The sequence below is a fragment of the Polypterus senegalus genome, chromosome 2 (genome assembly GCF_016835505.1).
Source record: "Polypterus senegalus isolate Bchr_013 chromosome 2, ASM1683550v1, whole genome shotgun sequence".
Lineage (NCBI taxonomy): Eukaryota > Metazoa > Chordata > Cladistia > Polypteriformes > Polypteridae > Polypterus > Polypterus senegalus.
The window spans coordinates 74,491,700-74,519,227 of NC_053155.1; the positions used below are offsets into that span (position 1 = coordinate 74,491,700).

At 38.8% G+C, this 27,528-nt stretch overlaps 1 protein-coding gene across 1 annotated transcript in view; it reads left to right on the plus strand.

Moving 5' to 3' along the window:
- Positions 1-27,528, plus strand: part of rnf17 (ring finger protein 17) — a 315,372-nt gene that overhangs the window by 246,258 nt on the left and 41,586 nt on the right. Inside the window, exons 24-26 of the mRNA XM_039746236.1 lie at positions 1,125-1,244; positions 5,074-5,154; positions 8,667-8,792. Of these exons, the coding sequence (XP_039602170.1) occupies positions 1,125-1,244; positions 5,074-5,154; positions 8,667-8,792 (327 nt within the window). The remainder of the gene's footprint in view (positions 1-1,124; positions 1,245-5,073; positions 5,155-8,666; positions 8,793-27,528) is intronic.

Below are 27,528 nucleotides of genomic sequence, written 5' to 3' on the forward strand. Positions count from 1 at the left end.
ATGTGTGTGTGTGTATATAATATATATGTGTGTGTATATATATATATATATATATATATATACAATATCATATATATATATATATATACAATATCATGGTGCAACAAGGAACCATTCTGTCTTGCTGTAGGGTTTGGAGGTATGAAAAAGGGAGATAATCAGAAAAAATGTTCTCCTCCCATAATATGCCTCTGCTTCACCCATCGTTTGTTCTCATCATGTATAGATCTTACCTGGGCATCTAAGTCTTGTTAAATTGCCCTCTGTTCTCACCTGGTTGTACAGGACGTCTTGTACTCCTTAAGGCAGTGTTTCCCAACCTCGGTTCTGGGGGCACACTGTGGCTGCAGGTTTTTGTTCCAACCAGATTCCTAATCAGTGACAACACCTGATAGCACTGATTTCATTTAATTAGCTGGTGTTTTTCTTTTATTCTACATCCAGAAAAGCACAGCAGCATGATTTTTACATGTATAAGACATTTAGAAATATTTCTGCTTTTGCTGTAGATTTGAATGCTTAACTCTCTTTTGTTGATTTCATTATATTTTGCCCTTTCTCTGAGCAGTTTTATCCCTTCGTTGTATCTTATTAATGTCAGTTAAAAACGAGCAGAGCGGACACCCAGGCAAACAATACGGAATAATCAAAGGCTGCAACTACTTTAGCATCAGACCCACTAATTAGTAAATAATGGATTAATTAAACAATTGGAACACCTAGAAAAGTAGAATGAAAATCAAGATGAAAATATTGTTAAAAAGGAAAAAATACATTATTCCCATATAACTGCTTGGTACATTTTTTTGGGTTGCAAGCTAATCTAAGTTCACTATAGTTTTGAGGCATTGTAGGTGTAAGGTGAAATTTCACTATTTGTATTTTTCAACTGTACATGGTTCTTAAAACATACAGTATCTCACTTAAGACAAGGCCACATGTACTATACTTAAGACAATCAGTGGCAAATGGTATACAGTAAAACAAACATGCTCGTCTTGAAGAACATAATGTCATAAACATTTTGGGTAATTTTCATAAAATGGTGATGTATTCTCATTTTAAATACTTCTGATTTTTCCAGATTACGACCATTAATGGTTATCCATTTATGTCTTAATTAGGTACAGCACATAGACCAAGGACTCATAGAAAAGGTTCCAGCATGCCATATTTTTTCTACAGTTCTTTTTGAAGATGTGCCACAGCTTTGTATTCCATGTCAGCTTTATGGGGTCAAACCAGTAAGTAAATGTAACGGTCTTTTTCTTTTTTTAGTACTTTAAATGTCAGATTAATAACATACCATTCATCTTTTGTTGTCAAAACTAAAACCAGTCAAGCAAAAACATTTTTCACTTTTAGAATGATGATAAATAGGTTAAAAAAAATCAAACAACTTCCAGTGGTTGCTGTTTTCTGTTGATTTGCAAAGGACAACATCTATATAATAAAAGCCCAGCGCAGTGTCCGGGTCTGCGTTTCCTTTTGGCTGTATAGCTGCCCCGTAGAAAAGCCCCAGTCCGTCCCCTCTCAGAATTCCTGCTTACCCCCCTCCGTTCTTTCCCCTTTGCTTTTATTTTTCCTGTTTCCGAAAATCTTTTCAAAACAAAAGTAAAGAAATAGACAGAGCGTCACATTAACGTCTTCTCCCCTCTGCCTATTAAATAATCAATAAAATGAAATAAAAAAATCACGAAAGAAACAGAAACCACAACCTACACTTACAGCGTCCACCGCGCTTCTGGCGTTACAGCCAAATACGTGGTGTATGCAGTTTATGAGGTGTGACGCTAATTAACGCCAGTACTACAACAGATTAAATTGTTCATATACTATTAACTAGTTACAGGGATCAACTCTTTTGGGGAAGTTCATAACAACAAAAAAAAATTAAATTTTAAATAACATGTGCACTTGAGTATTTCGAGCCCCGAGTCTGAGTCGGATGGTTCCCCTGTTCACCAATTCGTGTGTTTCACTGTGCCCACTATGCCTTTCCGTCTTCAGCTTCCCATGTGCACTTGTACGGAGGAGACTTTACGGAACAATCCTGAAACGAAACGCAACTAAACCTGCGAGAGAGGACACATTACAGCGTGATCACGAAGCAAAGAGGCAAAGGCGTGACAGTCGCTCGCAAAAAACGGACACTCAGCATTCACACAGATTAGCTCAACGACGCGTTTCTGCCGCACAACGAAAGGTAACAAACTCCTACAGAGAGAGAGGACACATTACGCCGTGATCGGCAAAGAAAGAGGCAAAAGCGTGCCAATGAGACACCCGACGACAGGTCCTTACAATTGCAAAACAACCGTAATATACAGAAACGTACGGTCTCGCAAGAAACTCCGAGTGAACGCTCTCAAACTGACACTCACCACTCACAGACATAAATGTGGTGCGATGAAGGACCCAGTTCACGACTGGCAGCCGCGTTTAAACAGGGAGTCCTTCAACTGTGGTCATCCAACGCGAAGCGTAGAAGCGCGCCAAGTTGCTAGTAATACAATATTATCCTGATACTTGGGCCTCAATTTGTTTTGTGTTTTGCCATATATGAAGTTTTATGATTTCATTTGTTTTTTCCAATATATTATAATTCTCTTGTTTTCCTTAAGTTAAAGTTGAAATCATAATTCAATTGGCAAAAAATAAGCAATATTGCTGTTTAAGTGTAAAAATATGTTAATTTACAATTTTTAAATTTGCAATTTAAAAATACTTTTTTTATTATGCATTCTCCAATCTTGTAATTAGCACTGCAATGATAAAAATGTAATTTTTTTTTTCTCCCAAACTATATGGCTTTGGTTAACACTAGAATTACTGAAGCCTATGAAAAAAAACTCTTCAATCCACCTCACCTTAAATCTCTTTGCACCTCTCCGTCAGTTTCTTTAGTCTTGTAAATATGCCAATCAAGACAAGCAGCAAGCAGCCTACTATTCCATCCACCCACCGTCACAGAATGGGCACAGAGTTCTCCCAGCTTATGCCTTGATTATCTCGGAGTCAGGTACCTATAGATGTATAGGGAATAATAGATTGTTATTTGGAAAACGTGCATTTCATGTGTGTTCCGTTTCTACAACAATCTATGTAAACATATTGTTAAAACAGAAACATTTTTCATATTTTAGTAATAAATGACAAAATGTAGACAAACTGTATAATATGTGAAGCCTGAAGTCCAAAGATCAAATAAACACTTTCACAAAAGGTACAAGGATGATACAACAGCTGCCGTGGCACAGCGGTAAAAACTGCTGACTTATAATCAAGAGTCCCCGGGTTCGATCCTGATTTCCTCGTATATTTGCCATTTTGAGTAGTGAGCTGCTCATATCTATACTAATAAAAGGCAAAGCCCTCACTGACTGACTCACTGACTCATCACTAATTCTCCAACTTCCCATGTAGGTAGAAGGCTGAAATTTGGCAGGCTCATTCCTTACAGCTTACTTACAAAAGTTAGGCAGGTTTCGTTTCGAAATTCTACGCGTAATGGTCATAACTGGAACCTACTTTTGTACATATATACAGCCATAGCCTACAGCTCGGCCGCCGTGTGAGGCGGAGTTGCATCCCTCGTCGTCACGCCTCCTACGTAATTGAGTGCCTGTCCATATAAGGCCATCCGTCGGCAGCAATCCAAAACGAAGATGACATAGTCAGGGATAGACTAGTGTTTGGCACAAACTCAGCGAAAGTGCGAGAGAAACTTTTAAGTGCCGGGTCTTAGTTAACATCAAATAAAGCTGTGGACATCGCAAGATCGCACAAGATAGCACAAACTTCAATGTATGTACTCCGAGCGGCTCACGTGAACTGACTGTGAACGCGGTACGCAGAGAACAAGGAAGAGCTCCAAAGAGCGCTGAACAAAAAACGCATTACACAATTGAGAAGGCAGCAAAAAAACTGAAGCAAGTGACGCATACCAGCATATTCATAAGTGCAGCTACTGCGGAAACAAAGCACACCATGGAAAAAGTCAATGTCCAGCTAAAGGAAGACGGTGTAAAAAATGTGGTAAGTTGAACCAATTCGCTGTAGTTTGCAGAACTGGGAAAGGTAAACCCGTGCATGCAGTGTGTGATGTCTCAGGTAAAGACGATGACGAGCTGTTTATTGATGTAGTAAGAGAGGAACAACCCTATGAAGCTGAACAAGCCTTTGAGGACATATCAGTAGGAAAGCATGGTGTAAAGCTTAAGTTTAAATTAAGTTCATAGACACGCTGGCGTTGGTCATGCCTAAGGCGAATACGGTATTTGCGAGATACAAGTTTAATGAGAAGACGCAGGGTATAAACAAGACTTTTGTTCACTTTGTACCGGAGTTAAAATTGCTGTAACGGAGTTAAAATTGCTGGTGAAGGACTGTGCTTATGCAAACGAATAGGAAATCAAGGTGTAAAGCTTAACTTTAAATTAAGTTCATAGACACATAGGCTGGCCAAGAGACTGTGTTTGTGGAGGGATGAAGAGTTAAGGCGGGTGGGAGAGTCACATCATCATCTTCCCTCCCATTCACGTCATTTCATTCACTTCATTTCGCTCCGAGCTGAGCTCCGCAGCTGATGCGGTCTTGCCGTTCTTTTTCCTTAGTGTTTAGTCCTCTCTCCTTTACTGATTTATATAAAAGAGAGTTGAGATCCGAGAGACTGTGTTTGTGGAGGGATTGAGAGTTAAGGCAGGTGGGGGAGTCACGTCCTCATCTCCCCTCCCATTCACCTCATTTCGCTCCGAGCTGAGCTCCGCATACATACAACTTATAATATATATTTACTCTATACAACTCTTAAGCAACTGACACGCAGGTAAATAGACTTAAGCTTAGAAAACTTTGTGCGGCGTTTGGGAGATGTGATAGGCTGCTTGCTGCTTATCGACACATTTACAAGACAAAAGACGCTAACGGAGAGGTGCGAAGGGATTTAAGCTGGGACGGATTTACAAGTTTTTTCATAGGCTTTGGTAATTCTAGTGTTAAACTTATTTACAGCTTATTTCTTAAGCCATTTCCTTGTAGATAATTAAATGTGTTATTCATTGTCATCAACAGATTGGAAATACTTGGCACACTGATGCAATTGAACTATTAACTGAATTGCTTCGGAACAGATATGTTGATGTGGAGATAATGGTAATGTATATTATGGTTTAGTTGTTTAATTAAAGTACGCCTGTTGTTTTATACCATAATTTTCTACCAAATTTTATCTTAGTTATCAAAATATCAAGAATTCAACTAAAATCTCAGGATGATGTTAATCTCCTTCAGCTCATCCTTAATTAATCATGTTTAAGTGCTAACTGATTACTAGAGAAACCTTTGCAAAAGCTAAAAACAGCTAAAACCTGTTCTGTCTAATGAAGCAAGTAAATTGTCTTCCATTGAGTTACAATGTACTGACATTCCTAAAGTTCAATTCTGTGTTCAAAAATGACCAAAAGGAAACCGCTTCTCAAAGACATCAGTCTGTTGTTGTTATGTAAAATAAGTGTTATTCCACACAATGGATTTTACTAGAAACTAAAGATTTTATTCAAAAGTGTCCGCTGATGTGTTGAAAAGAAGGAAGAAAACTGGACCTAATCTGGATAGAAACAGAAGCTGAGGGCCCAAATGCACAACTTCACAAGAGAAAAAATTATGTCAGGGTCTGTAGTTTAAGAATCAGATGCTTTTCAGGCCCTCAGTTGTTTATTTCTTTAAATAGTATGCAACAAATAACAGTATTTTAAAATCAACCCTAAAAGAAATTTACAGCCAATGTAAAGATGCTACTGAAAGAGATTTTTTGTCTTATTCGTTAAGATTCTTGCTTCTGTCTGTTAAACAAGCTGCTGTTGATGTCTGTGATTTCTTAGTAATCTTGATATAGTGCAATACAATAGTCTTCTCAAGCAAAAACAAACACAATAGTATGAAAGGGATACTATTTCTTACATTAAAAAAAAAATAGTCCTAGGATTATGTTTAATATATTCTTTTGAAACAATGATGACACTTAAATTCCATTATGCTTATCTTCTTCTTTCGGCTGCTCCCATTAGGGGTTACCACAATGGATCATCTTTTTCTATATCTTCCTGTCCTCTGCATCTTGTTCTGTTACACCCACCACCCTCTTATATGACATGCAAAATCAGATGATTGTTTTCCCTCAAGAGCTTTACTTTTTTATCACGAGAGCTAGTAACTTTAGGTTTTTTTTTTTTTTTTTCCTTTTTTAGCTTAAGGAAATTATTGAGCATCCATTCTAAAATGCTAGTAAAACAATTAATCAGGGGATGAGAGTCTTGGCATCATCTGGTGCTAAAGATTTGTGTTTTCTGCATAACTATGGTACTTTGTCTTATGTTCAAAGATGGTCTAGCCAAATGGGAGCATGTACAGTAAGAATAATAAAAATACCTAAAGTCGATTCTGAAGGCACACCATACATGTGTAATGTCATGTGTCTGACTTAGAATCACCAAGAAATACAAAGAATTTTCTCAATTTTTATATGATTGAATCCTGTTTGAAAACCCTACCAGAAAGGCAAACCTACTGTCTAGGGCAATTTACGAGAATGCTGTGTTCCACATGCAGTGCTCAAGTTTAAGAGAACAAAAACTAATAAACCATTAATTACTTTGATGGGAGCCATTTCTGTGCTGTGATCACATCTCATACCTAACCAGTATTTTACAGGAATATAATTTTTGTTCAAGTATTTAATTTACTTTTAAAAATCACATTTTATAGAAGTGTGCTTAAAAACAGTACATTAGTGAGAAGTCAAAAATTATCCAAATAGAACTGAGAAGGTTGTGTTTCCTCAGCAGAAATTTCAGTACTGCACATTTTAAATAATTTCAAAAAATGCCAATGTTTATTGCAGTTAGTTACAATATATCTAGTATAAAGAGACTTCTCTATAAAAGACTATAGGGATTGAATTGAGCATACAAGTGAATGGTTTCAGTTAAGAGATTATTCTGTTAAGTTATAGTAAATTCATTTTGCTAAAGGCGATAGTTTAGTACATTAAATATAAGGCACTTCAGCACAGATTCGTTGTCTATCCACATATGGATGTGGGTTCAGTGGACGGTCAGTAGATTGGAATTGTAGTTTTGTATTTACAATTACTTCACCTTACATTTTAAAGAAATAAAAACTTTATCAGACAGGAACTCTGTATTGTGTTTAGCCTTTTGAGTCCTCAACATTTACAGTTGTACTGTTCATTACATTTTTAACCATTTTCACTCAGCTTTGCATGCAGTTTTTTTTAGTTTATTGACTGCCGTATTCAACAAACTGCAGTAGTTATTGATTTTAATTTTTTTTGGAGTTGCTCTGTCAGCTATTACCTTCAGATTAACATTAAAATTGCCCACCTGACTTTGTTTTCTTCCTGTTAGATCAGAGAGAACAGAGAAGTGTATTGAAATCTAATCTATGACATTCTTTTTGTATATTGACTGGGTAACAAGCTGATTAAAATCCCAGGAATCTCCCACTACCTGGATCTTGTCATAATTAATTATTATGACTGACTATAAATCTGAAAATTATTTGATGAATGGTAGTTTAATACAAGTACTATTTTAATATATATTAACAGCTCAATATTCAAAATAAGCAAAACTTTCAAGGCTTCTGTCTATTCATTTCTACTGGCTTGGAACAATTAAAAGCTACCACCTTTTATTCCTTGAATAACACAGTGAATATAATTACAATTTTCAGAGGCTGTTTCAGTTAGTATAGTAGTTTCCATCACTGCTGAGTCACATTGCTTTCTAAATTAAATAAAATGTGCAAGCATATGAGAAATTAGGGTGTTGCTTTTGCAGACTAAAAAAACTTTATTTCTGACAGCTGAAAGTGTTCACAAAGTAAACACGATATTTGGAGTACAAGTAAGTAGGTTATAATTCAAAATTATGATGTTGCTGAAATGTTGTTTTTATATTTTTTAATTTGTCTTTTATTTGTCCATTTATTTTGATTATAACATTTTTATGACATCTCACTTCTGTTATATTTTAGTCATTGTTTTCTAGTGAAAGAGAAAAAATTTCCTATGATCTTAGAGAGTCCATTTACCTTGGGTTTGCTTTTAAGAAATTGTCAAGAGGGAATTTGAGATAGCATAATAGTTGGTGTATTCATTTAAAATTCAATTTAAATACTACCTTCAAATAATATCCATCCATTATCCCTATATCCTAACTACAGGGTCACGGGGGTCTGCTGGAGCCAATCCCAGCCAACACAGGGCACAAGGCAGGAAACAAACCCATTGCAGGACACACACACACCAAGCACACAATAGGAACAATTTAGAATCGCCAGTGCACCTAACCTGCATGTTGTTGGACTGTGGGAGGAAACCGGAGTACCCGGAGGAAACCCACGCAGACATGGGGAGAACATGCAAACTCCACGCATGGAGGACCCGGGAAGCGAACCCGGATCTCCTAACTGCGAGGCAGCAGCACTACCACTGCACTACTGTGCTGCCCCACCTTCAAGTAATAAACTCATGAAAATAGAGTTTTTAACTGTATACTCTTAATAGTTGTTAGTTTATTGAAAAAATTACTTTTATAGTTTTTCAGTTATAATCATTTAACATTCTTCCAAAAAATCTTTAGGAGCAGCCAGTTGATCCAAGGAATGTATTGCCCATTGAAGTTCATTTTTATCCAATGACTTTAACAAGAATCCTGGAATATCATCAGCATGCAATTAAAGATGGCTCAGTTTTTATTTCAAAATTGGTAAGTTAAAAAAAAAAAAAGTCCACTCCCAAAAGTAATATCTTGGTTTCAAACAATTGTTTTTATAAGTTTAATATACATTATAAATCTAATTCAGTAAGTCATTATTGACATTAGTTGAAATTTGTGTTTAACGTGGCAACTATGAATTACATGTATATTACATTTCCGTTTAATATAAATTCATATATTTTGTAAATCACTGCCATTCCTTTTATTAATATTGTCAGTGTTCAACTTCTAACAATGTTGCAATTATTATAAATGTTCATATTGATTACACTTTGTTTAAAAGTGATTTTTGCTTAGTATTTTTACTCTTGTTTCTACAATTCATAAATGCAATCTTTTGTACTCTTTTAATGCATTTGTGCTTGATCCTTTATTTTTATTGTGCTTATCCACTATCTGTACTTGTTTGAATACATTTGTGTTCTGGTTTAAACATTATTGCTTGAACCAGTGCACCACACTGCCTAACCAATGCAAGTCTAGTCTCCATTTCTAGCCATAATTGCATAAAAGGTTTATTGTAACTTTGTGCCCTTTTGTGGTTTTTGACATTCCACGTGACAGCTATGATCTGGAGGATCATATATTCATAATCCAACTCCAGCCAAATACATTAATTGGCCTTCTGCCTGCTGTAATAGAGTAAATAATGAAGAAAACTAAAAACTTTGTGTGTAGCCATGTAGTTTAATATTATGAAAAATGCAAATTCATGTATTAGTCTCTAGTTTGGTACCATTCTGATTCTTATAATGTGGCCTCATATGATTGAATGTTTTATCACAATGTGCCATCGAAGTCTGCCTCTATCAAACAAAAAATAGTCAGCTCTTAAGAACTTTCTGCTAACATGACCAGAAAACAAAACAAATAGACATAAGTGCAATACTCACATGAAATAAAATAAAGCAAAAAGCAATCATATAAACGTTTGTAAGAAAAGGCAGCACTTTATTTTAGTCCTGCTTTGTACGAATGTACTTTTTCTGTACATATTTTGTACGTAGTCAAATAATTTTTACATTAATTGTTTGCATAGACAGAATATACAGTATTTCTCATGATGTACTATAGTTGGATGAATCACCATCTAGCATAAAACAGTAAACTGTTTTCACTTTGTCGTCTTCTTCTTTCGGCTGCTCCCGTTAAGGGTCGCCACAGCGGATCATCTTCCATATTTTTCTGTCCTTTGCCTCTTGTTCTGTTATACCTATCACCTGCATGTCCTCTCTCACCACATCCATTAAACTTCTCTTAGGCCTTTCTCTTTTTCTCTTGCCTGGCAGCTCTAACCTTAGCATCCTTCTCCCAATATATCTTGCCTCTCTGACTTTGTCTCCCAACCGTCCACCCATTCCACCCTGCCTGCACTCTTTTTCACCTCTCTTTCATAATCCCCATTACAGTAATCCCTCCTCGATCGCGGGGGTTACGTTCCAGACGCGCCACCCCCGCGCGCGATAGGTGAAAATCCGCGAAGTAGAAACCATATGTTTGTATGGTTATTTTTATATATTTTAAGCCCTTATAAACTCTCCCACACTGTTTATAAATATTCCCCGCAGAGTTATACAGCATAATCCTTTGTATTCTCTTAGATATTAGGTAAGATTCATTGAAATTATGTATATAAACACACTGTTTATATACAGTAAAACCTAAATATTATTTTAAAGATATTGAGTGTCTCCGATATCACATATGTTACAGCCATTACGATAGACAGGCCACCAGCAATAAATACGTACAATGCAAGAAAAATAGTTTACAGTAAACGTACGTACATGTACTAAGTACTGTAAGTAGAAAATTAATTATGGTTACTCACCAACAATGACACGATGACTTGTCCGATAACAATGAGTTTAATTTTACTGCACAACAAAGGAGAGCGTTACACCTCTTCCAAAGGAGCCACTTCAGGCAATTGTGTAGCACTGCCGTTGTTCTTCTTCTGGCAGTCTTCAATGCAAATCCCTAAAGCAGATTCCATCCAGACTACTGCCTTATTACATCCACTTACAACTCGTTTTGCACCCTGGTTAAAAGGACACTGCGGCCGTAGATCTTATATTCCTTTCCTACTTTTTAAAGAAAAAGAATCGTAGCCTTCAACAAATCCAAAACGTTTACCTTTTCGCAATCGTTAACATCTTCCGTTTGCGCTTGGGCACGGCCCCTGAAGCAGTAGCAGATCATTTTGGAGCCATAATGAAGGGCTTGACTATGCACAAAGATAAACACAAAAGAGCACAACTCTTTACACAGAGAAACACGTTGATGCTGAATTAGCGAGGCGAGACTTCCTGGTTAACACTGCATTCAGCACGCAGGAACTTAACTGCGTGCTCTGATTGGTTAGCTTTTCAGTCAGGAGAACTTAACTGCGTGCTCTGATTGGTTAGCTTCTCAGTCATCCGCCAATAGCGTCCCTTGTATGAAATCAACTGGGCAAACCAACTGAGGAAGCATGTACAGGAAGTAAAAAGACACATTGTCCACAGAACCCGCGAAGCAGCGAAAAATCCGTGTTATATATTTAGTTATGCTTTCATATAAAATCCAGCGATAGAGTGAAGCCGCGAAAGTCGAAGCGCTTGATATAGCGAGGGATTACTGTACTCTATACTGTTGATCTCAAATATTTAAACGCATCCACCTTTGCCAACTCTACTTCTTGCATCCTCACCATTCCACTGACCTCCCTCTCATTTACACACATGTATTATACAATACAATAATACAATACCTTTTATTTTTGTATAGCCCAAAATCACACAGGAAAAGCCGCAATGGGCTTTAACAGGCCCTGCCTTTGACAGCCCCCCAGCCTTGACTCTCTGAGAAGACAAGGAAAAACTCCCAATAAAAACCTTGTAGGGAAAAATGGAAGAAACCTCGGGAAAGGCAGTTCAAAGAGAGACCCCTTTCCAGGTAGGTTGGGCGTGCAGTGGGTGTCAAAAGTAGGGGGTCAATACAATACAATATACACAACAGAACAATTCCTTAAGACAGCATAATAAAAATTTTAGAAGTACGGTTTAACAGTAGATGATATGACATAATTAGGTTTGGATATTTTTAGAGTCCTGGAGACCTCATCCATCTAGCTGCCTCCCCATTTGGCCATGCCACGGCTGAAACGTTGCTCAGATGAAAGGACCCCTCTTTCCCATGATTCCTGTGATCCTCCATCAGGGATGACTTTACCATAGGCAGGCAAACAACTTGGCAGGTGGGCGTGGCACCAATGGCCACATTTGGGTACCGAGAAAAGAAACAGAATAGGTGAGGGTTAGTATTCAAATATAATTATCATGTTACTTATGTTATAGTGCTAATGACTAACAACAGAGATGCAGTATGTACAGTTAATCAGCAGCTCTAGTCAGGATATGCTAAACTGAAGTAGTGAGTCTTCAGCCGGGATTTAAAGGCTGAGACTGAAGGGGCATCTCTTATGGAAGCAGGAAGACCATTCCACAGTTTAGGGGCCCTGTAACTAAAAGCTCGACCTCCCACTGTTATTTTATTAATCCTTGGAATCCTAAGCAGACCGGCATCTTGAGATCTTAATGTGCTCAGGTTTGTAAGTCATGATAAGTTCAGACAAGTAAGCGGACCTTGGCCATTTAATGCTTTATATGTTAAAAGGAGGATTTTGAAATCTGCCCTAAACTTAACTGGGAGCCAGTGTAAAGATTTAAGAACTGGGGTTATGTGTTCATATTTTCTTGTTCTTGTAATAATTCTTGCAGCGCATTTTGGATTAACTGGAGGCTGTATAGAGAACAGTTTGAACAGCCAGTGAACACCGCATTGCAGTAGTCAATCCTACTAGAGATAAATGCATGAATTAATTTCTCACAATCCTGTTTATTTAGAAAGCGCCTTAATTTCCTAACATTTTTAAGATGGAAAAACATGTTTTGGACGACTTTGTAATATGCTTTAAATGACATGCTAGAGTCAAAGATAACTCCTAGATTGCGGGCTGATTCAGTAAAATTAATTGGGATTCCAACTGAGTTAAATGACGACAAAATATTGCTGTGATCAGCGTCATTCCCTCCAACAATTAACATCTCTGTTTTATCTGTATTTAAAGACAAGTAGTTCTCATTCATCCATTCCTTTAATTCACTAACACAACTAATTAAAGACAACATCGGAGAAACTTCATTTGATTTAAATGAAAGGTATAACTGGGTGTCATCTGCATACAGTGAAAATTAACATTATGTTTCCTAATGAGAGATCCCAGTGGAAGCATGTAAAGTGAAAACAGTAAAGGTCCCAGTACTGAGCCCTGCGGACACCATATTGAACTTCTGTGTATAATGATGGAGTACTGTCTGCACATTTCTGTACATACTGGAATCGATTTGATAAATAAGAACTGAACCAAGCGAGCACGGGCCTGTAAGCCCAACATCGTTTTCTAGCCTGTGCAGTAAAATAGAATGGTCAATGGTGTCAAATGCTGCACTTAAGTCCAACAACATAATTACAGTGGAATTTCCTTCATCAGAGGATATCAGAATGTCATTTACAACCCGTGTTAGTGCCGTTTCTGTACTATGACCAGTGCGAAAGCCAGACTGGAATTTCTCAAATAAATTGTAATGCTAAGGTGTGACTGAAGCTGACTGGCGACTACTTTTCTAGTATTTTAGAGAGAAATGGTAAATTTGAAATAGGCCTATAGTTATTTAGTATGTGTGGGTCTAGGTCTGACTTTTTAAGTAAAGGTTTAATGACTGACACTTTTAGTGCATCAGGTACTGTGCCATGCAGTAATGAACTATTGATAATGTTAGAATAGGGCTGCAAGAACATCCATTGCACTTTTACTAGTTTTGTTGGCACTGGATCTAGGGAACAAGTAGTGGGCTTCATTTTAGTAATTAAAGTTAAGACTTCCTGCTCAGTTACAGGATTAAAATTATTAAAGTGCTGAATGCAATGTGACAGGGTCTGCTAAGCTAGTATTTGGTTTGTACTGTGATGCTGAGATCTGGGATCTTATATTTTTAATTTTCTCATTGAAGAAGTTCATAAAGTCTGTACTGCTAATATCTGTTGGTATTTTGCACTGTTGATCTGAATTCCCATTTGTTAATTTAGCCACTGCTCTAAAAAGTACCCTAGGATTTTTATTATTGCTATCTATTAATGTAGAATAGTATTCTGAGCGAGCTTTAAAGAGGGCTTTTTATATTTATTACACTCTCTGTCCATGCAATTTGAAAGACATGTAGCTTTGTTGTTCTCCATCTGCGCTCCAGTTTTCGACACTCTAATTTAAGAGCTCGAGTATTTTCATTAAACCAGGGAGAGTTTCTATGTGCTTTGATCACTTTTGTTTTAGGGGAGCCACTGTGTCCAGAGCATCTCTCAAGGTCACATTATAATGTGATATTAGCTGATCTAAATTGTTTTCCACGTTTACATTTGATGTTAACTGATCTAAATGGTTTTCCACAATTACACTCGACTTACTCAAGGTATCTATAAATTTTGAAGCAGAATTACAATCTAGATGTCGCACTGTCTTTGTTTTAATATGCAAGTGCTGGCATGGGCAGAACTAAATCAAACGTAATTAAGAAGTGATCGGAAATAACTACATTTAATGGAGTAATATTTAAATTTTGAATTTCAACTTTGTAAGTTATAATTAAATCTAATGTATGGTTATGATTATGAGTTGGACCTTTGACAATCTGACAAAATCCTACTGAATTTAACAAATAAGTAAAACATTTGCTAAAAGTGTCAGTTTCCACATCAATGTGTACATTAAAATCCCCATCAGAACTACGTGATCATAATTTATAGCCAAATCAGACAGAAGGTTGCTAAATTCAGTCATGAACAATGAATATGGCCCTGGTGGTCTGTAGACTAGCACTATAATTGTGTTGGAATCTGTTTTAATATTTAAAATGAATGCCTCAAAGGATGTAAAGTTGCCTAAATTTTTAGGAGTGATTTGCATTTTGTTACAATGAATTATTCCAAGGCCTCCTCCTCGACCAGAATCTCTAGACTTATGAAGGAACAGTATCCATCTGGTGACGCCTCAGCTAGGGAACAGTGTCACATTTACTAAGCCAGGTTTCAGTAAGAAGACACAGATCAGATTTTGTACTTAATATTATATCATTTACCAAAACAGCTTTAGTGCCAAGAGAGCGAATGTTCAATAAACAGCATTTAAAACTGCATGGTTCTTTCTGAACTGCTGATATATTTTTGTTTTAATTTGAATTAAATTTCTATTACAGATGCCCCTGGTGGAGTGTCTGGTTTTATCCCTTGGTCTAATTATACACCTTATTTTTGGTTATCAATTAATTTATGGTTTGTATCAAGACTAAATTTACTGGATGCCCCACAACAGGGATTATGGGTAACAGCTTCAGGAAAATAACAGGTGGGATAAAGAACAGCCTGTGATTTAAGATCACATGACTGCGGCCTGGATGGTGCTCTAATCAGTCAACCAGGCAGTTTTGCTGCCATATTTTGGGATAATACATAAGATCCCTCCAGTTAGGATGAAGACCATCTCTTCTGAAAAATCCAGGCCTTTCCCAAAAATCATCCCAATTGTTCACAAATGCTATGCTTTTATTTGCACACCAGGTTTCTAGCCAGCAGTGAAAGGAATGCAATCTGCTATAAATCACATCCCTCTATATAATCTTGGTAAGGGACCAGATACAATTAAATTCCGACATTTTGTTTTAGCTTTGGTGCATAGAGAGATGAAGTTCGCTTTAATACCTCAGATTGCTGTAAATAAATATCATTAGTGCCGACATGCAGCAATAAGGTAGATACTTCATCGTCGGCAACACGGTCCAATGCGGCCTTTATGCCAGAAATCTTGGCCCCTGCAAGGCACTTAACATTAACTGCTGGTTTAACATAGTTTGGAATTCTAACATTCCGCACTATGGAATCGCCAATTATGAGCACTTTATTATTCTCAGTTTCCACAGGCGCGCTGCGGAGAGCTGAGAACCTGTTCTGGGTCCGAATTGGTGACCTGGGTGCTGGGGGACTAAATTTTGGATTCTTAGACCCCCGTCTTACTGTTACCCACTCGCCCTGTGGCTGAATTGGTGCTGCTGATTTCGGCCTCGCACTGACTACAGTGGGACCTGGAGAGACTGAAGCCGAATCAGATGTAGCCGAATTGTCTAAACAAACCGAGTCGATCCAATTTTCGGTTTGCCTAATCGCTATCAGATTCCTAACGCGGTCCTCCAATTCGCGTATTTTCCCGACCAACTCTAAATTAACTAAACATTTTTGGCAGGTGAAGCTATCTGCACTGTCGGCCGGAAAACCTGAGCTGTACATACTGCAGGACACACAACATATAAACGTGCCCTCGATGGGCAGAGAGCAGATAGAACTTACATTAAATGTTGAAGTCATCTTTGCCGTTTTAAAGGTGCTTCGGCGCTTTCCGTGTTCAGCTGAATCACCGTCGCTTTAAGTTTCCACCACCCGCTCAGCGATCGACTTTAATTTCTTAAAGTATTCTGTCTTGTTCCTACTGACTTTCATTCCTCTCCTCTCTAGAGCATATCTCCACCTCTTCAGGGTCTCCTCAGCCTGCTCCCTACTATCGCTGCAGATCAGTGTCATCAGCAAACATCATAGAACACGGGGACTCCTGTCAAATCTTGTCTGTCAGCCTGTCCATCACCATTGCAAATAAGAAAGGGCTCAGAGCCGACCCCTGATGTAATCCCACCTCCACCTTGAATGCATCTGTCACTCACCACGGTCACACTTCCTTCGTACATATCCTATACAACTCTTGCATATGTCTCCCAACTTCCTTATACAGTACCACAACTCCTCTCGAGGCACCCTGTCATATGCTTATTCCAGGTCCACAAAGACGTAATGCAGCTCCTTCTCGCCTTCTCTATACTTCTCCATCAACATCCTCAGAGCAAACATTGCATATGTGGTGCTCTTTCTTGGCATGAAACCATACTGCTGCTCACTAATCATCACCTAACTTTTTAACCTAACTTCCACTACTCTTTCCCATAAATTCATGCTGTGGCTCATCAATTTTATTCCCCTGTAGTTACTGCAGTCCTGCACATCCCCCTTATTCTTAAATATCGGCACCAGTACACTTCTTCTCCACTCCTCCGGCATCCTCTCACTTTCCAAGAGTCCATTAAATAATCTGGTTAAAAACTCCACTGCCATCTCTCCTAAACACCTCCATGCGTCCACAGGTATAGTGGAACCACGGGTCACGAACGTCTCGAAACACGTACAAATCGGGTTACGACCAAAAAGTTCACCAAAATTTTGCATCTGTTCACGACCACACACTCGGTTGACGAACAAGCCAGTTTCCCTTCCGGTTTGTACGCGCCAATAATTTCCGCACGTGTTGTACATTGTTCTCGGTCAGACGTGCGTGTTTTTGCTGTGAACTCTTTGTGCTGTATTTCATTTCCCTTCCAGTTCATATGCGTCGATGATCTCCGCATGTGTTCAGTCTCTCCCTGTACATTGTTCTTGGTTAGGCATGCGTGCATTAATTTTGCAGTTTACCATGGCCTCTAAGCAAGTGAAGAGTGGTAGTGTTGGTGAGAAGAAAGGTTAGAAGAAAATTGAAATCGAATTAAAGAAAGAAATAATTGAAAAGTATGAGCGTGGCGTTCATAATACTAATCTTGCCGTCGAGTACAAGAAGTCAAAATCTATGATTTTGACTATTTTAAAGCAGAAAGAGGCCATTAAAGCAGCTGATGTTGCAAAAGGAGTTACAGTGTTAACCAGGCAGAGGCCTCAAGTGCTGGAAGAGGTGGAAAAACTGTTGCTAGTGTGGCTGAACGAGAAGCAACTTGCAGGGGATAGCGTAAGCGAGACACTGTTATGCGAAAAAGCCAGGAAGATTCATGGCAATTTGCTGCAAAACTATACTTCTATGAGTGGCGAAAGTGGGTGAGGAATTTAAAGCCAGTAGAGGATGGTTTGAAAAGTTTTACAACAGAAGTGGCATTCATAGTGTGGTAAGGCATGGAGAGGCTGCTAGTTTCAACGCTGAAGCAGCGAAAGAATTTGTGAAAAATTTCACAAATTTGTGGAGGACAAAGGCTACATCCCGCAACAAGTGTTCATCTGCGATGAGACCAGATTGTTCTGGAAGAGGATGCCGAAGAGGACCTACATTACCCAGGAAGAGAAAGCTATGCCAGGCCATAAACCAAGAGGTTAACCGTTTGTGCTAATGCTAGTGGTGATGTAAAAATCAAGCCTTTAGTCGTTTACCTATTTGAGAACCCTCGTGCTTTCAAGCAGCACAATGTAAACAAAGCCAGACTGCCCGTGATGTGGAAGGCAAACATAAAGGGTTGGGTCACAAGGATCTTGTTTTTGGAATAGTTGCATGAGGCTTTTACTCCCTCCGTGAAGTGATATCTTGAAGAGAATAATCTGCCTGAAAAATGCCTTCTTCTAATGGACAATGCATCGGCACACCCTCCAAATTTGGTTGACGATATGTTCAAGGAGTACGACTTTATTAAGGTTGTGTTCCTTCCCCCCCCCAACACGACTCCTCTTCTGCAGCCCATGTACCAGCAGGTTATTTCAAATTTTAAGAAGCTGTACACCAAAGGACTATTCGCCAGGTGTTTCAGTGTGACCAAGGAGACGTCTTTGACCCTGAAAGAGTTCTGGAAGAGCCATTTTAATATCGTTCATTGCATCAACCTCATCGATAAAGCCTGGGAAGACGTCACATACCGGACCTTGAACTCGGCCTGGAAGAAACTTTGGCCTGAATGCATTCCTGAACAGGATTTACAAAGCTTTGAGCCTCCTGTTGTGGATGAGATTGTGTCCATGGGCAAGAGCATGGGTCTTGAAGTGGACAATGAGGACATCGAGGAGCTGGGCCTGGATCACAAGGAGGAGCTGACGATGGAGGAATTTGCTGAACATAGGTTGCTCACTGAGGAGCAGTCCTCAGGGGAAGAAGAGGAAAGGGTGATTATAAAAAGTGATGCGATCATCCTCAGGGGAAGAAGAGGAAAGGGCGATTATAAAAAGTGATGCGATCAAAGCCAAAATGGAAAAATGGAACGAGTGCCAGGATTTTTTTGAGAAGAACCACCCTGACAAAGAGGTTACACATAGCGTGATAAACATGATGAACGACAATGTCATCTCGCATTTCTGAAAAATTTTAATGCGTAAGAAAAGGTAAGTCACATTAGACCACTATTTCGCGAAGTCTGATCCACCATCTAAACACCTAAAACCACCAGAAACCCAAGAAATCACAAGAGAAAAAACACCTGAAGGAGAACATCCCTCCATCACGCAGAGGGACTCTCACTCAAAACTGCAACCTCCTCTCCAACCAGTTCCTCCTCACATCCTTTATGCCAGAACTCGACTCATGCAAGCTTAGTTTTCTTGGTTGTTTTAAAAAAAAGTGTTTACAGCAAGCGGTTCGTAAGTCTATAGCGTGAACTCCTGCAATGTTACTTTTCTTGGTTGTTTATGGTTAGTTTTTGTATAAATTATGGATTTTTCAAATGTTCATTTTTCCCTGTGCTTAAAACTCATTAAAAAAGTGTTTACAGCGAGCAGTTCGTAAGGCTATAGAGTGAATTCTTACAATTTTACTTTTCTCTATTAAAGGTTTTCTCAGTGTTATTCAATGTTTTTGTATTTAGTTTACTATTACACTGTGCATTCTATGGTATAATTAACTATTTTTGTGCTTACAAATCTTTAAAAATATATTTACATACAGTTCTTACAGTCTGAAATAGATTAATTGTATTTGTATACAATCCTATGGGTGAAATTACTTCGGGTCCACTGTATATTATCTGGACCAACGGCTTTTTCATTCTTCATCCTCTTTATAGCTGTCCTTACTTCCTCCTTGCTGATCTGTTGCACTTTCTGATTCACTACCTCCACATCATCCAACCTCTTCTCTCTCTCTCGTTCTCTTCATTCATCAGCCTTTAAAAGTACTCTTTCCATCTGCTCAACTCACTCTCCTTGCTTGTGAGTACGTTTCCATCTTTATCCTTTATTACCCTAACTTGCTGCACATCTTTCCCAGCTCGGTTCCTCTGTCTTGCCAGTCGGTACAGGTCCTTTTCTCCCTCCTTAGTATCCAACGTTTTATAAAAACTCATCATACGCCTTTTCTTTAGCCTTCACCACCTCTCTCTTCACCTTGTGCCTTATCTCCTTGTACTCTTGTCTACTTTCTGCATCTCTTTGACTTCTTCTTTGCCATTCTCTTTCTCTGTATACCCTCCTGTACTTCCTCATTCCACCGCCAGGTTTCCTTTTCCTCCTTCCTCTGTCCAGATGTCACTCCAAGCACCTTTCTTGCTGTCACCCTTACTACATCTGCTGTAGTTTCCCAACTGTCTGGTAATTCATCACTACCACTCAGTGCCTGTCTCACCTTCTCCTTAAACTCAACCTTGCAGTCTTCCTTTTTCAACTTCCACCGTTTGATTCTTGGCTCTCCCCTCACTCTCTTCCTCATCTTGATCTCCAACGCCATCCTACAGAATTCCATCCTATGCTGCTTAACTACACTTTCCCCTGACACCACTTTGCAGTCTTCAATTTCCTTCAAATTGACTCTTCTGCATAAGATGTAATCTACCTGTGTGCATCTTCCTCCACTCTTGTATGTAACCCTATGTTCCTCCCTCTTCTTAAAATACGTATTCACCACAGCCATGTCCATCCTTTTGGCAAAATCCACTATCCTCTGACCTTCTTCATTCCTCTCCTTGACACCATACCTACCCATCACCTCCTCGTCTTCTCTGTTCCCTTCACCAACATGTCCATTGAAATCCGCTCCAATTACCACTTTCTGTCCCTTGGGTACACTGCTCATCACTTCATCCAATTTACTCCAAAAATCTTCTTTCTCATCCATCGCACACCCAACTTGCGGGGCATATGCACTAACAACATTCATCATCCTTCCAATTTCCAGCTTCATAATCATCACTCTGTCTGACACTCTTCCCACCTCCAAAACTCTCTTGATCTACTGTTCCTTCAGAATAACCCCTACCCCATGTCTCCTCCCATCCACATCATGATGGAACAATTTGAATCCACCTCCGAGCCACCTGGCCTTACTCCCCTTCCATTTAGTCTCTTGCACACACAATGTATCAACCCTTCTCTCCATCATATCTGCTAACTCTCTCCCCGTACCAGTCATACTGCCAATATTCAAAGTTCCTACCCTCAGTTCCACTCTCTTTACCTTCCTCTTCTCCTCCTGCCTCCGGACACGTCTCCCCCCTCTTCTTCTCTTTCTTCTTCTTCGACCAACAGTAGCCCAATTTCCACCAGCACCCTGTTGGCTAATAGTACTGGTGGCGGTTGTTGTTAACCCGGGGCTCGACCAATCCGGTGTGGAAATTTGTGGTGTTGTCCACGTATTGATTTGGCAAAATTTTACACCGTTTACTCTTCCTGACGTATCCCTCCCCATTTATCAAGGCTTGGGACCGGCACAAAGAAACACACTGGTTTGTGCATCCCCGAATTTTTACAAAAAAATGAAAATGATTTACCAGTGTGCTGCTACAGCAGCCCATGTTAATATTGTTATTAAACTGTTTGGTACATTCCTACCTCCACCCCATTTAATTAATACATTTGGTATGTCCCTAGCTCCCTTTTGCTATTGGCGCCACTTTTGTTTTTACTTTAGTTTCCACCATATTGTATTGAGGTTAAGGAAATTATCATCCTTTTACCTTGAAGTTATCAATGGTTTTACGTCCTAATACTTGTATTACTATGGCAAGAAATCTACATTAAAGTATACGGACTCTCAGCCTTGACTTCTTGGTGAGTAAACTATCTGTCCACGTTCACTACAACCAGTTGGGCAACGCACACTCCGTACAGATTTGGTCTTGGGAGAGAAGCCTCACTAATACGGTATTCGGAGACAGAATAGTAAAAGGACGGATTTCTAATGCCTGATCGTGTCAAGCCCGGGGCTAAGCAAAGAACTGTTCCTTAAGTACTTGTCATCGTTATACCTAAAACGCTGAACCCTTTAAACGCTACTAGTCAAGGACAGCTCAAACGGAGACCATCTTGCCGTTTTTGTCTTTGTTCAGTTTACTTATTCATTTTTAGTGTGCTTAGAACAATTCAGGCTTACAGAAGATCAGAACCTATCTTGGCTGTACAGAGTGCAAGACAGGAACAAACCCTGGGTGGGGCATCAGTCCATTTCAGGACACATTCATAGCACACCACTTTGAAGCCACTAGTTAACCTAACATGCAGGTATTTTGGATATGGAAGAAAAACATAATTACCTGTTGGAAAACCATGTAGGTATGTCAGTAATATGCAAAATCCACACAGTTTTTGTCCAGGTATCTCCCCAAGTTTTGTTCAGTTCAGTTTACTTTTAATTTATCCTTAAGATATATCTAAAACCTAACTAGATTCCACTGTGGCAATTTGAATTTATTAGACCTGGTTTAGAAAGGCATATCACAATTCTCACTACATGTAAGGATAAAAACCAAGACATGAAGTCTAAAGAAGTCTCTCTAGAACTCCACAATCAAATTATGCTGAGACGTAGATAAGGACAAGGGTATGAAACCATTTCTAAAGATTTGACTGTTCCCATGGGCTCAGTAGCCTCAATATTTTTGAGAACTAAGATGTTCAAAACCACCAGGACTTTTCCTTGATTTGGCCTTCCGATCAAATTGAGTAAATGGGCAAGAAGGTCCTTGTTGTCAGGGAGGTGACCAAGAACCCAATTGTCTCTCTGACAGTTTCAGATATCCTCTAATGAAATTGGAGAGCCTGCTAAAAGGACAACCATCTCTGCAGCATGCCATCAATTAGGTGTTTTGTAGTAGTGTGGCTAGACAGAAGTCCCTCTTGAGTAAAAGGCATATGACAGCCCCTTTGGAGTTTGCAGTCTTTGCTTATCATATGCCTAATACCATCCCTGTGGCAAAGCATGGTGGTAGCAGCATCATACTATCGGGGTTCTTCTGAATTGCAGTAACATGGAGCCAGATCAGAATTGAGGGAAAGATGAATGCAGCCAAATACAGACATGTCCTTGAGGAAAACCTGCCCCAGAGTTCAATGTCAGGCTGGGGCACCAGTTCAATTTTCAGCGTGATAATGACCTGAAGCATACAGCCAAGACATCACTGGAGTATATGTGGAACACTTCTCCTACTGTCTTTGAATGGCCCAGCCAAAATCCAGAATTAAACCTTATAGAAATATCTATGGAGAGACTAAAAGTTGACAAATTACAGACACTTCCTATCTAATCTAACGGAGCTTGAGTCCATCTGCAGGAAATAATGGTGTAACTGTATATATAATATACTGTGTGTTATATATATATATATATATATATATATATATATATATATATATATATACATACACACACACACACACACATATATATATAATATACGCTCAAGTGTGATCAAAAAATTTTGAGCCTAAACTTGTATTTTGTGTTGCTGATTTGTGACCAAATATTAGCACATGTATACTGAGTGGATTACGAGATTCTAGTATTTATTGTTTATAATGCATGCTTCTTGTTACTTGTCCAACTCAGCTTGGATGCTGACAAACACAAAATCGGGTATTATACTGTCATTTGATTTCTTGCTTTAGAGAACAATTTGATTCATTGTCGCCTAGTCATGCAGGATTAGTGCTCTTTATGTGTCAGAATCTAGAGGTGGGCTGCTGAATATTATTGTGCTTTCATTGGTCTTTGACACTAATGGAAGAAGCAAATGTCAATGTGGAGTGGATCACAATGGAAAATTGAAAAATGATGGTGCATTAAACAAAAAACATTATTGGGATTATTTGATTTTGGAAAGGAAGCATCTCTTTTTCTAGTGGTCCATGGGTATTGTGGAGATATTCAAAACTGACAAAGAAATTTAAATAACTTTTTCTAACTGTGGATTAGGGATGTGACAATACTAAAATTAGCATGGTTTTTGGTAGTATTACAGTATTGTTAAATTTTTATCATTTTAATAAACAAAAAATACTAATACACCTTGAAACCATTTCACCACATTTTATATTGAAACAGAACATAAATTGTTGTCATTTAAAAAACAAAAATTACATTCTCAGATATTTTAAATCAGTTCTTTTAATGTCAGATGCTATAAGTAAACAACACAAATAACAGCTTTTAGATCAAGCTTGCAATACTCACAAACATACAAAATGCAGATTTTTACCAATATCAAATCTCCTACATAAACCACTCAAATATGCAACTTCTAACATTCAAATATCACAAATGTAAACATCAAAAAATCAATAGTCATTTTAATATCTTCATAAAGAAAGTGTTTCTTGTCTATACTCCTGCATGCATTCAATTTCCTTTATTGTGAAACATTGTACCCATTGGCACAGAACAGTCTCTCTGTTGGTACGCTGGTTGTTGGAATGCATAACCGCTTCTTAGAAACCTTAGATTATTAATCCCAAGGGGAAACTCACATAATCCAGCAGCAGCATACTGATACAAAAAACAATATTAAATTAAAGAGTAATAAAAATGCAGGTAGAAACAGACAATGACTTTGAATAATGTTAACGTTTATTCCCCCACCCCCCCAGGGTGGAATTGAAGAGTTGCATAGTGTGGAGGAGGAACGATCTCCTCAGTTTGCCAGTGGAGCAGAATAGTGACAGCAGTCTGTCACTGAAGCTGCTCCTCTGCCTGAAAATGACACTGTTCAGTGGGTGCAGTGGATTCTCCATGATTGACAGGAGCCTGCTCAGCGCCCGTCGCTCTGTCACGGATGTTAAACTGTTCAGCTTCATTCCTACAATAAAGCCTGCCTTCCTCACAAGTTTGTCCAGGTGTGAGGCGTCCTTCTTTATGCTGCCTCCCCAGCACACCACCGCGTAGAAGAGGGCACTCGCCACAACTGTCTGGTAGAACATCTGCAGCATTTTATTGCAGAGGTTGAAGGATGCTAGCCTTCTAAGGAAGTATAGTCAGTTCTGACCTTTCTTACACAGAGCATCAGTATTGATGTATATATTGAGTATCAGTATATAGAAACCACAGCACAGAGAGAAGTGTGTACATTGCACCAGGTACACATGTCGTAAATGTAGGAAGGATGGACCTTGCGTGTGTGTGAACTGTTAACATTTGAATCTGATGATTCCATATAGCGCTGAACTGCCCTCTCTGTACTATTCTTTCCTCTGCATGTCCTGGAGTACAAAAGAAACAGCACCATACAGCAACGTGGAGACAGGCAAGATCAGGGGAAACAAACATGCGATCACTGATTACAACAGCAAGATGTTAAGCAAATGAATATGAATAATATAAATAATGTTGCATCCGTTCCACAAAGTTTTTCGAAATGTACTATACAGGTCATAAAATGAATAATTACAAATATTATATATACCTATGTCCCTTTTTTTTTTTTTTTTTTTTTTTTGTCAGTGCGACTTTGACATTACAGACTATAAGGTTCATACTGATTCAGCGTGAGCAGGAACACTCAGTAAAACTGAACAATAAAAAATCAAGTGACGGTGAGATACGAAGAAGGCAGATTCACCAGCGTTTGTGTGTCAGCTTTTATCCTTCCAGATCAGAGAATGTGCACTTCCATTGCCCTGAAAACACCACTCACATCTACAGTTATTCCCAGTTTCAAATATAAACTAACAGCGTCAGATCCCTAGGGCAGTATTATGTACTGTGATATACTGAGAGAATAAAAGTGGAAATTAAAAAGGTAACTTTTACAAGTACTATAAAAGTACACCATCTGTTACAGACGCACACCAAATGTATGTGTGTACTGTATAATATTAACAATAAGAGCAGTTCACTACTGAAAACAGCAAATATAGGAGGCAGTGAGAATCGAACTGGGGACTCTTGATTACAAGTCAGCTAATCTTACCTCTACGCCACGGAAGCTGTTGTCTTTTCCTTGAACCTTTTGTGAAAGTGTTTACTTGATCTTTGGACTTCAGGCTTCATACATTATATACTTTATGCCTACATTTTGTCATTTACTACTAAAATATGAAAAACGTTTCTGTTTTAAAAATGTGTTTACACAGATTACTGTAGAAACGGAACACGCATGAAATGCGTGTGTTCCAAATAATGATCTATTATTTCCACTCTAAAACTCTACTTCACTCCCAGATAATCAATCAAGAGAGGTGCGAACGGATTTAAGGTGGCCTGGCTCTACGATTTTTTTCGTAGGCTCTGGTAATTCTAGTGTTAAACGGTGTTCCTTAAGCAAAACAGCCACAACAATTAACAATAATAATAATCACAAAAAAAATCTCTTCTCCTCCACACCACCCAGTAAGCTTTGTTCACTTCCACTCGACACTGGCTCGTTTGCTGGGTGCACAGATGTCCTTTATATAGTCCTTAACCTAGAAGTGCTTCTGTTCTTCCTCCCACATGACTTGCCAGTTCTTCAGGGTCAGATGGAGAATTCCAGGTCTTTAATCAGCCCAGAAATACTTTGCGGCTTCCGTGCTCATGACTTCCTAGTACTTCCGGGCTATAAGTGAAGAATGACTCCCCAGGTCCTTTCACAGCACACCCTGGCGGCACCCACAGCACCCAACAGAACTGAGAAACCGAACTCCAAGTCCCAGGATACCCTGTGGGCATCCGGCACCGCTACATTTCAGGGGAGCTGCCATCTAGTGTTTTGGGGGAGGCAGTGTCCAAAAGTCACTGCCTTCTCCCCTCCTTCTATTATAGAGGCGTCTCGGCTGAACTAAGCTGACAGCCGTCTCTCACACAGTTATAACAGACCCATGCTCGGAAGTTGGCTGTGGTGTATTTTCTTTAATATTTTTCCATGCAGTTCCCTTAGCAATATCTTCTTTTTTCCACTGTTCCCATTAGGGGTTGCCACACAGGATCATCTTCCTATCTTCTGCATCTTGCTTCTTTACACCCATCACCTGTATGTCCTCTCTCACCACATCCATAAACCTTCTCTTAGGCCTTCTTTTTCTCTTGCCTGGCAGCTCTATCCTTAGCATCTGTTTCTCAATCTACCCAGGATCTCTTCTCTGCACATGTCCAAATCAATGTAATCTCGCCTCTCTGACTTTGTCTCCAAACCGTCCAACCTGAGCTGACCCTCCAATGTACTCATTCCTAATCCTATTTTTTCACACCTAATGCAAATCTTAACATCTTTAACTCTACCACCTCCAGCTCTGTCTCCTGATTTTGGTCAGTTCCACTGTCTCCAATCCATATAACATAGCTGGTCTTACTATCATCCTATACACCAAATGCTTGCAAGACAGCAACTTTTTCATCTGTGGTGTGTGATACAAATATAAAAAATGTTTTCCCTTTCAGTATGTTGAAACCACAATTGAAGTAGCATATCTTCCTGAAGTAGACTTCCTATAGGTAAAACACAGTTTTTCCGTTATTAACTACTTAGCATGAGGTATCCCGATGGCAGGGGACAACTGTAGTCACAATAAATAAGGGACTAATAGCTGCATATTTTTAGGTATGTAATTTATGTGCAGTAATGCTAAAACATAACCCATTAGTGCATAAGGGGTTAATTATTGTAAATTTTGA